The sequence below is a fragment of the Lissotriton helveticus genome, chromosome 3_1 (genome assembly GCF_964261635.1).
Source record: "Lissotriton helveticus chromosome 3_1, aLisHel1.1, whole genome shotgun sequence".
Lineage (NCBI taxonomy): Eukaryota > Metazoa > Chordata > Amphibia > Caudata > Salamandridae > Lissotriton > Lissotriton helveticus.
Window position 1 is genome coordinate 2,073,215,841 of NC_136061.1, and position 16,316 is coordinate 2,073,232,156.

General features: G+C 42.4%; 1 protein-coding gene across 2 annotated transcripts in view; it reads left to right on the forward strand.

Moving 5' to 3' along the window:
- RHCG (Rh family C glycoprotein) overlaps positions 1-16,316 on the forward strand; it is a 401,798-nt gene that overhangs the window by 351,838 nt on the left and 33,644 nt on the right. For both annotated transcript variants that reach the window (XM_078683199.1, XM_078683198.1), the window contains exon 9: positions 1,598-1,671. In XM_078683199.1, the coding sequence (XP_078539325.1) occupies positions 1,598-1,671 (74 nt within the window). The remainder of the gene's footprint in view (positions 1-1,597; positions 1,672-16,316) is intronic.

Genomic DNA, 16,316 nt, shown 5'->3' on the forward strand with positions numbered 1-16,316 from the left:
GCAGGAGGAACTTGGGAAGAAGAAAAGAGGACGATGGAGGAGGCAAGGCTGAGACGTCTTTTCTCCCTGTCTGGGGCTCGAGGACCAGGCATCTGATCTGACAAGGGGATGGGAAGGTAGGGGCTGTTATTGGCAAGAGGTGGAGCACTGCAGCTGCAGCCCTCCATCACCAGTCCATCTCTCTGGGTCCCCACAAGAGAGGTGCGCTCGCAGTCTCCTTCTTTTTTTTGCAGAACCAACAAGGATTGAGTCGGTGTTGCTTCAGTGCCCCCACCACCTTACTCACTGACACCCACTGCCCTCCCACCCACATACAGACCCTGCTGCATCACACAGTTACAAAATGCTGCAGAGGCCCTTTAAAGCACCCCAGAAAGATGCCACAGATGGCACCTGCTTTGAGTTCTGCCTTCCATGTCTTACCAGCTCCAGGCAGCTCACTAGATGACTTGTGACTCCCCCGTTAGGTGAAAAGAGTCTGGACCCAAGGCAGCTCATAGTCGTAGCCCCCTATGAACCATCTGAACAGGACCCACTCTGTGCTGTATAATACCGATGAGGTAAGTCATTCGGACTGTACTATATTTCACAAGTGCATTGCTTCCTGTACACCCGAGCACACCCCACTCCCATAGAAAAGCAGACTTGCCCTGGCTGGAGCCATCCTTGCCATACACTACGTCACATATAAACAAAAAAGTGGTTCTGTTGGGGACCCACTTGAAACATGTATTAAATACAAACAGGAAACAAATTACTTTGTGGATGATATATCATGGAGGACACAAAACACCGACCAAAATGAAAGGGAAAGGTCAGTCTTTAGAATTTAATCTTTTCGGATTATATTGTAAAGCAATCTTTAAACAAGCTGTCCAAAACACAACACATGTACAGAAACATGTACTGAGGATACATTTAGTGCAAGAGTCGTGACTGGTGACTGAGTGCTGGAAATGGTTAAACAAAAACAAACCAAATCATACAATAATATAGAACAATACATTCAGGGTATCCACTGTGCAATGCAATAGTCTCAGGAGGATAAATTATTTTTTAGGTTCCTTTGGACTCTGTGCAGGTGGATATATATGCAGAATGTTGACGTTTCGACCCTAACAAAAATGCGCTTGTTTGTGAGCATCAAAGGCGGGTCTTCATCAGGACTGTAACATAGTAGGACAGCCTATGGATTTAAATTGACATGTGGTCAGGGGTTGGAATGTGTCACAATTAAAAGCCTGGTGTGGTGTCTCAGTGCAAAAATGCATCCATTGCAGGGCTCTGTGTTTGACCCCATGGTCATGGATTCAAAACATTTTTAGATCAACCCAGACTTTTTTCCTTCTTAGGTTGATAAAATAAGTCTCATTGTGTTGGGTAACAATACACATCTCTTATTTTTCTATATGTCAAAAAGATCTCCCTGTGGAGAACATTGTACTCTACAAATGCACATTGTGGTATTTAAAACATTCTGGTTAGTCAAATAGCATGACTTGTTTCTGATATATTCCTTATATCTAATTTTTTTTATATCATAGTAGTACAGATGTGTTCCTTGTATCCTAAAACAATATTTTTTTATTTTTTAAAGGTTGCATTTTGAAATTGCCCATCTGGGGTGAACCTGCTGATGAAAACTGCTTTGATGATGCTGTATATTGGGAGGTAAGATGCAATTGGAAATTCACCCTCTACAAAAAAAGTGGAAAAGATCTAAAAGCACATACAGAAAAAGCAACAGTGTTCATCATGGCTTATCTGTTTTGTTTTCATTTGCATGATACTTGTGTCCTCAAACCTCAAAGTTTTTCACTAGCTACATAGATGACCTATGGACAGATGTAACTAAAAGTGAAAATCCACATTGAACTATAAGAAGTATATTAGGCACTGATTTAAAGTTTGACGGACAGAGTACTCTGCTACAAATTGGACACATTTTGTGTCAAGCAGACTGTCAGGGTTCCTACAGCAGTGCCCGTGATGGCTCCTCTGTTGGAAACCTACCACCAATGGTCTGACAGAGTAGGGGCCATTGGTGTAAGAACTTCAGACCACCTTCCCTATTTAGAGCTGGTAGTCCGATTTCTTTTTCTGTTCAGGACACCAGTGAAAAGTTGGTGGTCGCTGACAGAAAAATATACTAATGACACATGTGCCCTGGGAAAAAACTTCAAAGGTCATCAGTATAGTGTTTTTAAAGGTTTGGGAGTTAGTTTTTTTAAACTAAAAAATCTTGCGGAACAGCCATCTAAAACATGGACATGTGGATGTGTTTCACAATAAAATACAATGCCAACTGCCAGTTTCGCATTACATTTCACATAATTACACAGAATTTTGCTGACATTTTATGTAAAATCAATTTACTTGAATTTTTTCACACCACTAGAAATATTGCCCTTTCGAAAAACATGTCTACAGAAATAAATTGTTAATGAGGAATGACTAATTACATCTTTGGAGAAATGTACCAAGCAAAATAGCAGAATACTGTGAAATGTCTGAGGCTGGATCACAGTAAGAGTGTTATGGTAAATTTAGATTATTATTGGGAATAGATATTTCTACTGCATAATACATTAAGTTGCATGTTGTCTAAAAGATAATGCCAAGCCACAATTCACACACATCCTACAGCACTTCACTAAATACATCAATACTAATATCTTCTGTCTTCTTGATTTTGAAGTTAAAAAAAATCTTTGTTTGCTTACAATGACATATATATTATTTAGTCTTTTTCAAAACAGGTTAATAAGAAAGGAAAATCTAGTGGATACATATGATTACAATTATAACATGTTTTTTTATAGCTAACCATACCATGGCTTTTCTGAACACTGTAATTTGCTAGTATGGATTAGTCTGTCTCACAATAAACCTTTTAATATGGTTGATATGTGTTGGATGGTGGATTATTAGTAGGGATATGTATGCACCCACCACTAGCAATAAGGCCACCACCACACTATAAGGTCCAATCAGGGTCTCAATATACTAGCCCCTCGTGCAACCCTTAGTAGCTGGCTGCGAGTGGGTAGGCTTTACTCAGGAGACAGATATGTAAAGCATTTTGAAAGCACCAATACATTAAAGAAGTAAAACACAGCACACAATAAACATCCCACTCCCCTTTGTACAAATAGGACATACTTCTATCTTTAAGATGACACCAAAACAATAGGGAACTAGAGATATGTTTTTTTAAAAGAATAAACACTTTCTAATGCTTTAAAACAGATAGGTGTCGATTCCGATCCGGTAAAATGCGCTCCGAATGGTCGTACGGAGAGTTTTTTCCCCATACGAATCGTATCCGTAGACGTCCCGTACGTACGATGAAGTACGATCCGTACTAGGTGCCGAACTCCGTACGAGTCGTACAGGACTCCGTACGACTCAAATCTCCATACGAATCTCACTCGGAACCCGCTGTACGCGACATCGCGGCACGTTTTTACTTCCCAGCAAGTACGATTCGTGTCGGGTACGCGCCGTACGACCCTTTTCCTACGGGAGCCGAAAACAGTCGTAAACGCAGAGTTCGCGCCGAAACAGGTACGGAACGCCCCCCCCGGGTACGGCGTGTACCCCCCATGATCGCAGGGGTACGCGGCGTACCCCTCTGGTCATGCGGGGTACGTGCCGTACACCCAGCGTACATGGGGTACGCACCGTACCCCATGTACAGTGGGTGTATGGCACGTACCCCATGTACGCTGGGTGTACGGCACGTACCCCGCATGACCACAGGGGTACGCCGCGTACCCCTGCGATCATGGGGGGTACGCGCCGTACGGTGTGTAGGTGATCGTGCGCTTTTCCGTACGAATCGACGTGTACCGTACGAATCGCGTACGGGTCGGCCGATCGGGATCGGAATCGTCCGGTCGTACGGCGTCTGTACGAGTCGTACGGAAACGGCTCCGGATACGATTCGTACGCCGGATTATTTTACCGGATCGGAATCAACCCCCTAGTGTCAACTTAGGACATCGGGTTGCACTTTACTGGGACAGAGTAAAAGTTTGAGGCCAACCATGATGGAGCCCTGGTCGGAAACACTAAAAGGAAGGCTCTGGTCAAACTTAAGGAACTTTTCTGGAGGATTTTCTCTCAACAGTGAGCAAGGCACTTCATCAGGTCACATTTCCAGTGGGTTCCCCAGCTTGGTTCACCCGGAACTCCCGGTCAACTCCTAGAAGTTTTGAGCTTCGAACCTGATATCCAGGCCAGGTCGTGGTTAGATGTATTCAGCTTGACTCTCGACGTCTGGTTGGTCCACTTATGGAGCTTTTTCGAAAGTTGTGTCAAACTTCGGGAACTTCTTCCTCTTGAGGGTTCAAAGTTGTCCAAAGCACAAATCCAAATTTTCCTGAAGTCATAAGACATTAAAATATTAAAACACATTAAATCATGAAAGAAGTAATAAATGCAATAAAAATTAGAAGAATTGATAGAACATTCCTGAAGTCATAAAAGCATTAAATTATGAAAATGCATCAAATCATAAAAATAATTAACTTGAAATCACCCTCACCCATCCCCTTTCCTCAAAAGAGAAAAGATGCAAGCACACGGCACACTATAATATACTTATGACATGAACTATCATCACAGGCAACACACATACACACTCCTATAAACCTGACAGGATCTAATGTCTCAGGTAAAACACCCTACACTGTAAACTCTAAGGTGAGCAACCCTACAACATATACACTACACTGTAAACCTGACAAGACTAAATGTCTCATGCAACACAAATATACACTCCTGTACACCTGACAAGACCTAACGTCTCAGGCAACCATGCATACTTTGCACCTGACATGACCTCCCATCTCAGGCAATGCACACGCTACACCGTACACACTAGGGCAACCAACCCTATAGTGCAAAAACTGCACTGTACACCTGACGACATAATGTCTCAGACAAATCACACACTACGCAGTACACTCTAGGGTAACCAACCCTATAATGCAAAAGGTGTGCTGTACACCTGACAAGGCTTAACATGTCAGGCAAAACAACTCGGTGTACACAACCCTTCACACAGCATAAAGACAAATAACCATATAACTCAGTACCAAGCACACAACATTATCATGCAGTACCAGAGAACAAAACCCTCAACTCAACGAAATTCAGCACCCAACGCAGTACAATACAAGTAAGCTAGAAGTCAATGAAAGCCTCACTAAATTTCAAAAAGCAGATTAGCCTTACTGAATTCCAAAGCATAAATACCAGCACACTAGAAAACAAAGCCTGAAAATGAGTAGGAAATATAACAATAAACAAGTGAATAGCAAGTGCATCATGTGACTTAAAGCAAATGAAATAAACAGCAGCATGGCACTGTAGAAAGAAAAAAACCTCTAGTATAGACAATTTAATAGGAGCAAAACACTAAAGAGTTGTCAATATCATAGTTCTGAGTTATCACAGTTGTAACTCTGGTGAGTGTTATCTCACCGAACCCATTGCAGAGATAGTAGATAGAAACCTCAACGGGACTCTAACATCCACATGAATTAGAGTAATTGCTGATGGCCAAATATTTTAATCCTCTGCAGTGCACTAATGTCTACTGTAGGATCGTAGATGGTGACAAACACGCGCTGTAGACACTTAAACTGTACTCACGGTATTCGCCTTAATAGGGTGTCCAAATACCAACAAAGTCCTTATTTAGCTTCTGTTAAAACTAACTGTGAGAAATAGCACACTCCAGCCACATAAAATGAGGAATGCAGTAACTCTGACACAGTAACCACGACGAATGTATTTCCAAAAGGTGCTGCAGCACTTACTCGCAGCAGCGTGAAGAGGAAACTCAGGCAGCCAAGGTGGCGGCACGCAGGGATTGAGAGCACTGGGTGGCTCACGTCGAGTGTGTGCTCTACCAACATCGCGGGACCAAACAGCGTCACAGGTCAGCTCTATATCGACGGTGAGATGCGAAGACATCACAGGAGCTTTATGTAACACCAGACCAGGGCCGGACTGGGAACCGAAACTGGCCCTGGCAAAGTGCTCGGCCGGCTCCCCCCTCCCCCCGGGGGGTTGGAGGGTGCGACCGCGCTCTTTGCTAGGGCCGGTTTTCGGCCGATTTTGTTACAGTGCTGTTTTTGCAGCTATGCTGCAAAAAACGACCCTGTAACAAAACCGGCCCCCTGGGGCCCAAAACCGGCCCCCACCCTCGCGGCCGACCGGGGGATTGCCCGGTGCTTGCAACGGCCAGTCCGGGCCTGGCACGCTCTGGCCAATATCACGCGGACGTCGGCCGATTCAAATGCCGCTTAAGGTAACGCCAAATGACCCACAAATAAGATGAAAGTTAAAGAACAACTCACCCATATAGCTCAAACGGCTTCTGATGCAAAAATCGAATTGTTAAAGTTGAGAGTGGAATCTGCTGCTGGCTCCACAACAGCATCTCACAAACATAGACGGTAGAAATGTACACCGCCAGAACTCGAGATCCAAGTGTGTGTAAAGATACACTGCACACTTCTTTAAAAGTAGACTGCCAAATGCAGAGCCAGTTTTTCCAAAAGAAGACAGATCATCAATGTGTACAATCCAATTACACATTCAAGCGTGTAGTAGTACAACAGGAATCCAGCACAATGTTGTAGCTCACAAGATCCCCTACTGTAAGAAAGATCAAACACCCCAAACAGGCTGTGCAGTTGGTAAAGGACACTGGTGGGACTAACTAGGGTGTTTTTTTCTTCAAGTTAGAGTTATCTTTGTTTGAAGTTTCCATAGTAGATTGAAAAGTAGTTCATCTTCCAATACAGGCAGTTTTTGTTTGCAAATCGTCGCCTGAATGTTGTGGGTAAAAGAGGTCCAGATGTAGCCGAGTAGTAGGTTACAACAATGTGGTTTATTAAGTCCAGTACAGATGATGAAGAAGGGAAGTATGATGATAGATAGATAGCTAGATAGCCCCCTCAGGAGCAGCCTCCCTGCTGCTCAGGCTGCACACACCAACTGACACTCAACACATCACCAGGTATCCATGCATTCCATGACACCACCAAGCATTCCAACACTCATCCTGGCTGAGCAGTAGGGAAGATGTAACTAAGGTAAAGGAGAGGTGACAATGAAGTCACAACAGTAGTGCACCAGGATGCACATTTGCACAGTGGTGTAGAAAGATGGCGTGGACTCCGACAACCTCTCTGAAAATATGCTGTTTGGGACTTACTGGCAGAAACAGAAAGGATAGTTGGCTTCCAAATATTGTAAGCTCTCCTGGGGTCATGAATCTAATGACACAGATGTAGGGTGACTACATTTTAGTAACTAAAAACCATGACATTTCACAAAAAGAAAAATAGTACTACAATCTTACACCAGCCAAGGGGCAGAAAATGACAGAATTCAGCATCAAAGAAACCGACAAACTAGGCACTAATAGAATACAATTAATTGTAAGTTTTAAACCCAGGATCAAATCTGGAAATTAAATTGCTTTCAGACAAGATGCTAACTACTTCTGCTTTGGAAAAAATAATCTGCTTCCTTCTGTTTTCAGCCAAGCCACACTGAAAATCGGGAAATGAGTGAAATTTGCTGAATTCTTGCAGGACAGCTGGTGAAAAACCAGGACTGTGCTGGCAAATCCCGAACCCCTTGCCACTCTACACAGGAGACTTAACTCTGTCTTTTATTAATGACTCTCTGGGGCTGCTGCACTCCCTGACGCCCTAAAAGCATTTTTTTTAAAATGACTAGTTTGTACCCCTGCTCCTTCTCGAAACAAGACCTGGATGAAAAAATATAATTTAAAAAAAGGCCTAGGGCAGCAGCCTTTTAAGGAGCTCCTTGCACGATGAGGTGAATAATAAATGGGCAGGTGCTGCTATTCATTTATTTATCATTCTTTTTTATTGTTTTTAAATAGTGTGCTCCAGTGCCCACCCAGTGCATCCACATGCCCAAATGTTGGTGGCCAAAGGTGGAGCACCAAGGCCCTCACAGCCCCTGCCAACTGGCCAGCCAGCACTCATACTGGGTGCCAGTGAAAGCCTGTAAGTTACTTTTAAAGAGGATGCTCCACTGCCGGACGGGGGCACCCACAACATTTCTAAATATATGTATATGGTAAAAGTTGTGATGCTTTCTTCTTAGTGTGCGGGCAGGGACTAAAGCTTATATTACCTGCCCGCACTCTCCTGTCAAATAAGAAGGGAGTACCCTTAAACCTTCTCTACTCCTGGGCTAATGTCAAACCAACAAGAAATAAGGAGAGCAAGCATCAATTTATACCACAAGCTTTCATGTGCAAGACAAAACTAATTGTTTGCACCTCACCCAATTTGTAAAGCTTATTTAGAAACATAAAACCCCACATACCTTTGTTCAAGTACTTGCATGTATTTACTCATTATTAATGTGCATTTGGGAGGACAATGAATCACAATTTATAAAAAACATTGCATTATTAACAAAATGCAAAAGAAAAGGACATTGTTGAAGGCACAAAATTCACCAAAATGAAGACATATATACAAATATATTGACACATAATCATACACCTCGACTCAAACTAAATACGCACATTCTGCGGTCATTTCTTGCCTATCCAAACTTCAAATGTGTAACCAACAAGTGATGAATATGTGTATTTTTAGACTTCATAATCCACCCTGAGGTAGCAAGGGAAAGTTCTGGATTAAAAACAAGACAAAGGATGATTCAAGCCATCCCACTCATATACTTAGGCGTAAGGTCTTCTTCTGTTAGCTCCTTCAAGAAACAGCAAGTTGATGCGTTTCAGCCTTAACTTTCCAGGCCCTTTCAAGACTGACAGTAGACAAGTGACTCTATGGCGTTGCAGTCTTTATAGGATGTGTAAGAGGTAAGTGTTGTTTTTAGATTAATCAATCAGTGGGTATATCTAAGATTCACGTCTATTTGAATAAATCTATGACATAATATCGACAGACAGAAAATCGACATACAAAAATATCGACACACAAATATCGACATCAAAAATATCGAAGTTATATCTTCATAATGGTAAGTACAAAAATATCGAAAATATAATATCGTAGTACAAAAATATCGGAATCAAAAATATTGTTTTTTTAAATGTATTATTAATAATTTAAAAATGATTTAAAAATACATATAATTTTACACATATTAAATAAAAACATTAAAACATATTTTAAAAATTATAACTAATACATATAAATTTAAAATAAATTAATAACTCTACATATAAATTAATATATATACTTACTCCACATATTGCAACAGTAGGAAAAGCGTTGGATAGCGTAGGGGTAAAAATTACTATTCCCACTCCAGAGGGTGCAACAGCAGGGAAAGCGTTGGATAGCGTAGGGGTTTAAATTACTATTCCCACTCCAGAGGGTGCAACAGTAGGGAAAGCATTGGATAGCGTAGGGGTAAAATTTGTTATTCCCACTCCAAAGGGTGCAACAGTAGGGAAAGCGTTGGATAGCGTAGGGGTTTAAATTACTATTCCCACTCCAGAGGGTGCAACAGTAGGGAAAGCGTTGGATAGCGTAGGGGTTTAAATTACTATTCCCACTCCAGAGGGTGCAACAGTAGTGAAAGCGTTGGATAGCGTAGGGGTAAAAATTACTATTCCCACTCCTGAGGGTGCAACAGTAGGGAAAGCGTTGGATAGCGTGGGGGTAAAAATTACTATTCCCACTCCAGAGGGTGCAACAGTAGGGAAAACGTTGGATAGCATAGGGGTAAAAATTACTATTCCCACTCCAGAGGGTGCAACAGTAGGGAAAGCGTTGGATAGCGTAGGGGTAAAAATTACTATTCCCACTGCAGAGGGTGCAACAGTAGGGAAAGCGTTGGATTGCATAGGGGTAAAAATGACTATTCCCACTCCAGAGAGTGCAGCAGTAGGGAAAGTGTTGGATTGCGTAGGGGTAAAAATTACTATTCCCACTCCAGAGGGTGCAACAGTAGGGAAAGCATTGGATAGCGTAGGGGTAAAAATTACTATTCCCACTCCAGAGAGTGCAACAGTAGGGAAAGCGTTGGATAGCGTAGGGGTAAAAATTACTATTCCCACTCCAAAGGGTGCAACAGTAGGGAAAGCGTTGGATAGCGTAGGGTTACAAATTACTATTCCCACTCCAGAGAGTGCAATAGTAGGGAAAGCGTTGGAGAGCGTAGGGGTAAAAATTACTATTCCCACTCCAAAGGATGCAACAGTAGGGAAAGCGTTGGTTAGCATAGGGGTAACAATTACTATTCCCACTCCAAAGGGTGCAACAGTAGGGAAAGCGTTGGATAGCGTAGGGGTAAAAATTACTATTCCCCCTCCAGAGAGTGCAACAGTAGGGAAAGCGTTGGATAGCGTAGGGGTAAAAATTACTATTCCCACTCCAAAGAGTGCAACAGTAGGGAAAGCGTTGGATAGCGTAGGGGTAAAAATGACTATTCCCACTCCAGAGGGTGCAACAGTAGGGAAAGCGTTGGATAGCGTAGGGGTTTAAATTACTATTCCCACTCCAGAGGGTGCAACAGTAGGGAAAGCGTTGGATAGCGTAGGGGTTTAAATTACTATTCCTACTCCAGAGGGTGCAACAGTAGTGAAAGCGTTGGATAGCGTAGGGGTAAAAATTACTATTCCCACTCCTGAGGGTGCAACAGTAGGGAAAGCGTTGGATAGCGTGGGGGTAAAAATTACTATTCCCACTCCAGAGGGTGCAACAGTAGGGAAAGCGTGGATAGCGTAGGGGTAAAAATTACTATTCCCACTCCAAAGGGTGCAACAGTAGGGAAAACGTTGGATAGCATAGGGGTAAAAATTACTATTCCCACTCCAGAGGGTGCAACAGTAGGGAAAGCGTTGGATAGCGTAGGGGTAAAAATTACTATTCCCACTGCAGAGGGTGCAACAGTAGGGAAAGCGTTGGGTTGCATAGGGGTAAAAATGACTATTCCCACTCCAGAGAGTGCAGCAGTAGGGAAAGCGTTGGATTGCGTAGGGGTAAAAATTACTATTCCCACTCCAGAGGGTGCAACAGTAGGGAAAGCATTGGATAGCGTAGGGGTAAAAAAGACTATTCCCACTCCAGAGAGTGCAACAGTAGGGAAAGCGTTGGATAGCGTAGGGGTAAAAATTACTATTCCCACTCCAAAGGGTGCAACAGTAGGGAAAGCGTTGGATAGCGTAGGGTTACAAATTACTATTCCCACTCCAGAGAGTGCAATAGTAGGGAAAGCGTTGGAGAGCGTAGGGGTAAAAATTACTATTCCCACTCCAAAGGATGCAACAGTAGGGAAAGCGTTGGTTAGCATAGGGGTAACAATTACTATTCCCACTCCAAAGGGTGCAACAGTAGGGAAAGCGTTGGATAGCGTAGGGGTAAAAATGACTATTCCCCCTCCAGAGAGTGCAACAGTAGGGAAAGCGTTGGATAGCGTAGGGGTAAAAATTACTATTCCCACTCCAAAGAGTGCAACAGTAGGGAAAGCGTTGGATAGCGTAGGGGTAAAAATGACTATTCCCACTCCAGAGGGTGCAACAGTAGGGAAAGCGTTGGATAGCGTAGGGGTAAAAATTACTATTCCCACTTCAAAGGGTGCAACAGTAGGGAAAGCGTTGGATAGCATGTGGGTAAAAATTACTTCCCACACTACTCCCCCTTTAACACACAACACACTACACATACAAAAAATACCCAATTAATATTAATTTCAATTAATCAATTAATAACAATTAATATTATTAAATTGATGTAATTATAAATGAACTAATTAACACATATTAATTACCAATTAATTAACAATAAATACCAATAAATAAATACAATCTCTATAATTAATTACATTTAATTATATCACACCCTATTCCCCTATAAACACACAACACACTACACATAAATAAATCACATCATTTAATCACTTATTAATTATTAATTACCAATTAATTATTAATTACTAATAACACAAAATTAAATATATAAACACATTAACTCTAATTAATGTAATTAACTAATTAATATTAATTAATTACAAATTAATAATAAAACAATGTAATATATTAGCACATTAACTCTAATTAATTTAATTTACTAATTAATATTATTTAATTACCAATTAATTAATTAACAATAACAAAAATGTATATATTTTAGCACATTAACTCTAATTAATTTAATTTACTAATTAATATTATTTAATTACCAATTAATTGATTAACAATAACAAAAATGTATATATTTTAGCACATTAACTCTAATTAATGTAATTAACTAATTAATATTATTTAATTACCAAATAATTATTAATTAACAATAACACAAAATTAAATATATTAGCACATTAACTCTAATTAATTTAATTAACTAATTAATATTAATTAATCACCAATTAATTATTAATTAAAACATTTAAAAAATATATAATAATTAATGAATTATTATTAAATTACTTCCCAACCTATTCCCTATAAACACACAACCCACTCTGATACTAAAATGCAAAATGAAAACAAAATTACTAATTTTCAAACATAAATTACAAAATATATTTAATAAACATATTTAACAAACAAATAAACAACATAATAAAATACATAATACTAAACAAAATTTAGATATTAGTAAATTTCGATATTAACATACATACCTTAAAAAACGATATTCTGTCTGTCGATATTTTACACATCGATATTCTATACCATACATACCTTAAAAAACGATATTCTGTCTGTCGATATTTTACACATCGATATTCTATACCATCGATATTAAAACTTCCATATTAATGTATATCGATATTTTAATTTCGATATTTTGTCTCACTACCTATTTGAATGTCACAGTCCATTATTCTTTCACATATCCTCTCTGACTGTATAATTGAAGCACTTAATCATTAATTGTGCCTCGCATATACTGGTCATCTAGCATCTCGGTGCAATGACATCTGAAAGGAGAGGGCCTTGTGGTATTCTGGGCAGGGAACACAGCAGTGTCCCAGAGGATCGGATCCCTGGAACACTGCACCACTCACTGTGCTACAAGGTATATCTTCCCTGGATGTGGTGAACAGTTCAGGGAGGGAGCCTGAAGCCCTCCTCTCCAAAATGCAAAAGTCTGTCTGAGGAGATGGGGTCCCCAGAACCTTTATGTGTTCTTGCTAGGTAGGGTCCAGCCCAATGCCTGAGCCCTAGGCTATTTCGGGTAGGCGGGAAGTGCTTGCGTGGAGCCCGGCTGGCGGCCGCACTCCAAAATGAAACTTACCTTCAGGTGGCTAGTTCATCTGTGCTGTTCTCCCGGCTTTCTTTCTTCTCTCTGGGTGTTTCTGCTGCAGGATGCTATCAGTGCCTCCATGTTTCTCTTTCTTCTTCTCCAAGGATTCCTTGACTAGGTCTTGCTGAGTAGTATATTGAGCCCAGTCCAAAATGGCCTAAACCGAAATGGAACCTTTTGCCCATTCCCAGTGCCAGAGGGTTTCCTGTGTATTTCATATTCCTTGTTCTATATATGGGGAAAGCTTGTTCAGTTCTTGCGTTGCAGCTACTGGAGAAGTCCTGGATTCTCTTGCTTCTTGCTGAATCTCCTCTGGGACTTCCTTTCCAGTTCTCTCCTGGCAATCTTCAGTTTCAGAACAACCCATGTCATCCCTAGCTATGTCTGCATCATCATGCCCTGATCCTCCTTCCACTCTAGGTCTTCAGTGTCGTCCAGGAGGTTTTTTGCCTTTGGGTTTTGTCTTCCACTTTGGGGCTTTTTACTGGTGGAACCTTCTGTATACAGGCTATCCAGTGTCGACAGCAACATGGCTCTTGGAAATGTTCATCCGTAACCTTGTGTCCCAGCCAAGCACATCTCATCAATAATTTTATTGCAAATGTTACACCATTACTATAAATGATCAATATAAAAGATGTCGTATGTGCCCGGCGAGCTCGTGAGTTAAAGTTACTTTAGGGCATGAGTTATAGTTACTTGAGATCATTATAACTGTTGAATTTCAGTGGTTTTTCATGTTTAAAATGTTACATTGTAACTGAGAAATTCACTACTTTAACCTTTGCTTTTCATCAAATTTCTAGGTTTTTCATAACATAAAGTAATATGTCATTGCCATATGTAAAGCCAACCCCCCACCAGTGGTCACGCCCGCATCTAACCCCAGTGTGCAGCCAACCGCACAGAAAATGTCATGAGGTTAGCCGCAGGCACTGTCCTGCAACCAGGCCCTGCATTTAACTGGGTGCTGCACCCTCTCCAATACACTTCAAGCCCCAAGAACCCCATCCAGTGGACCCTTTGTTTTAATAAAGGAGGAGCTCACGGCCTCCTTACTGAGCAACTTTGTGCTTCAGGGGCCCTATCTCGTGGGGCCTTTATTTTTATATTAAGGGAGGAGGCTTGCAACCTCCCCTCCTCCAAGTTCTGAGCTGGGATGGTGCAGTGAGCTAAAAAACGGTGATGGATCAAGCCCTGATCTTCGGACTGGGTAAGAGTGGTCTGCTTAATTCAGGCACTCTGTTCATCACCACCCCCTTTTCTGAATCATTTTGTCCACCATAAGCGTGGAAGGGTATACTCAGATGTGAGTCCCTTGCCATTGCACCATCAGGATTCAAGCAAGCCGGGCCGACGACGCCTGAAATGGCGGAAACCGGTCCCCGGAAGCTTGTTTCCTTCCCAGTATAAGAATTGGCTTGGTATTTTGGTTTGCCCTGTTCCCATCATGCACTGGGACAGGAACAGACTAATTTGCATATAGCCAAGTTCTGAGCTGGGATGGTGCAGTGAGCTAAAAAACGGTGATGGATCAAGCCCTGATCTTTGGACTGGGTAAGAGTGGTCTGCTTAATTCAGGCACTCTGTTCATCACCACCCCCTTTTCTGAATCATGAGGTTAGCCGCAGGCACTGTCCTGCAACCAGGCCCTGCATTTAACTGGGTGCTGCACCCTCTCCAATACACTTCAAGCCCCAAGAACCCCATCCAGTGGACCCTTTGTTTTAATAAAGGAGGAGCTCACGGCCTCCTTACTGAGCAACTTTGTGCTTCAGGGGCCCTATCTCGTGGGGCCTTTATTTTTATATTAAGGGAGGAGGCTTGCAACCTCCCCTCCTCCAAGTTCTGAGCTGGGATGGTGCAGTGAGCTAAAAAACGGTGATGGATCAAGCCCTGATCTTCGGACTGGGTAAGAGTGGTCTGCTTAATTCAGGCACTCTGTTCATCACCACCCCCTTTTCTGAATCATTTTGTCCACCATAAGCGTGGAAGGGTATACTCAGATGTGAGTCCCTTGCCATTGCACCATCAGGATTCAAGCAAGCCGGGCCGACGACGCCTGAAATGGCGGAAACCGGTCCCCGGAAGCTTGTTTCCTTCCCAGTATAAGAATTGGCTTGGTATTTTGGTTTGCCCTGTTCCCATCATGCACTGGGACAGGAACAGACTAATTTGCATATAGCCAAGTTCTGAGCTGGGATGGTGCAGTGAGCTAAAAAACGGTGATGGATCAAGCCCTGATCTTTGGACTGGGTAAGAGTGGTCTGCTTAATTCAGGCACTCTGTTCATCACCACCCCCTTTTCTGAATCATGAGGTTAGCCGCAGGCACTGTCCTGCAACCAGGCCCTGCATTTAACTGGGTGCTGCACCCTCTCCAATACACTTCAAGCCCCAAGAACCCCATCCAGTGGACCCTTTGTTTTAATAAAGGAGGAGCTCACGGCCTCCTTACTGAGCAACTTTGTGCTTCAGGGGCCCTATCTCGTGGGGCCTTTATTTTTATATTAAGGGAGGAGGCTTGCAACCTCCCCTCCTCCCTGGGCCACTAAGAGCACGAGGACCCCCAAACTCCAGGGCCTTTTCTTTATTAAGGGGAGGGGGCATGTGCTCCCCTACGCCATTTTTAGCTCCCGGGTCCCTATCCCCAGGGCCTTTATATTTTTTATCAAGGGCATTTTTTAATTAGAGTGGTCCATATGGTCCCCCTCCTCAAGCAATAGCGGCCCGGGGGACTCCATTTCCCAGGTCAAAAGATATTTGTTAAGGAGGTATGAGCACCCACCCTGACACCCGAGCCACGAGGGACCATGGTGACCCTATTCCCTGGTGATTTTATGGGGAGGGGCATGGAGCCCCCCAACCTTGTGCTTATAGTGGCTGGCGAACCCTATCTCCTAGGTCCTAAGGGGCTTTTGGGTAGTGCTCTGGTGACCAACTAGGGAAACCACCAATTAATACATAGGGAGCAGTGGGGAAGCTCAAGGGTTTCCGTGTCCCCACTGGCTCCCTGAATGCATCCATC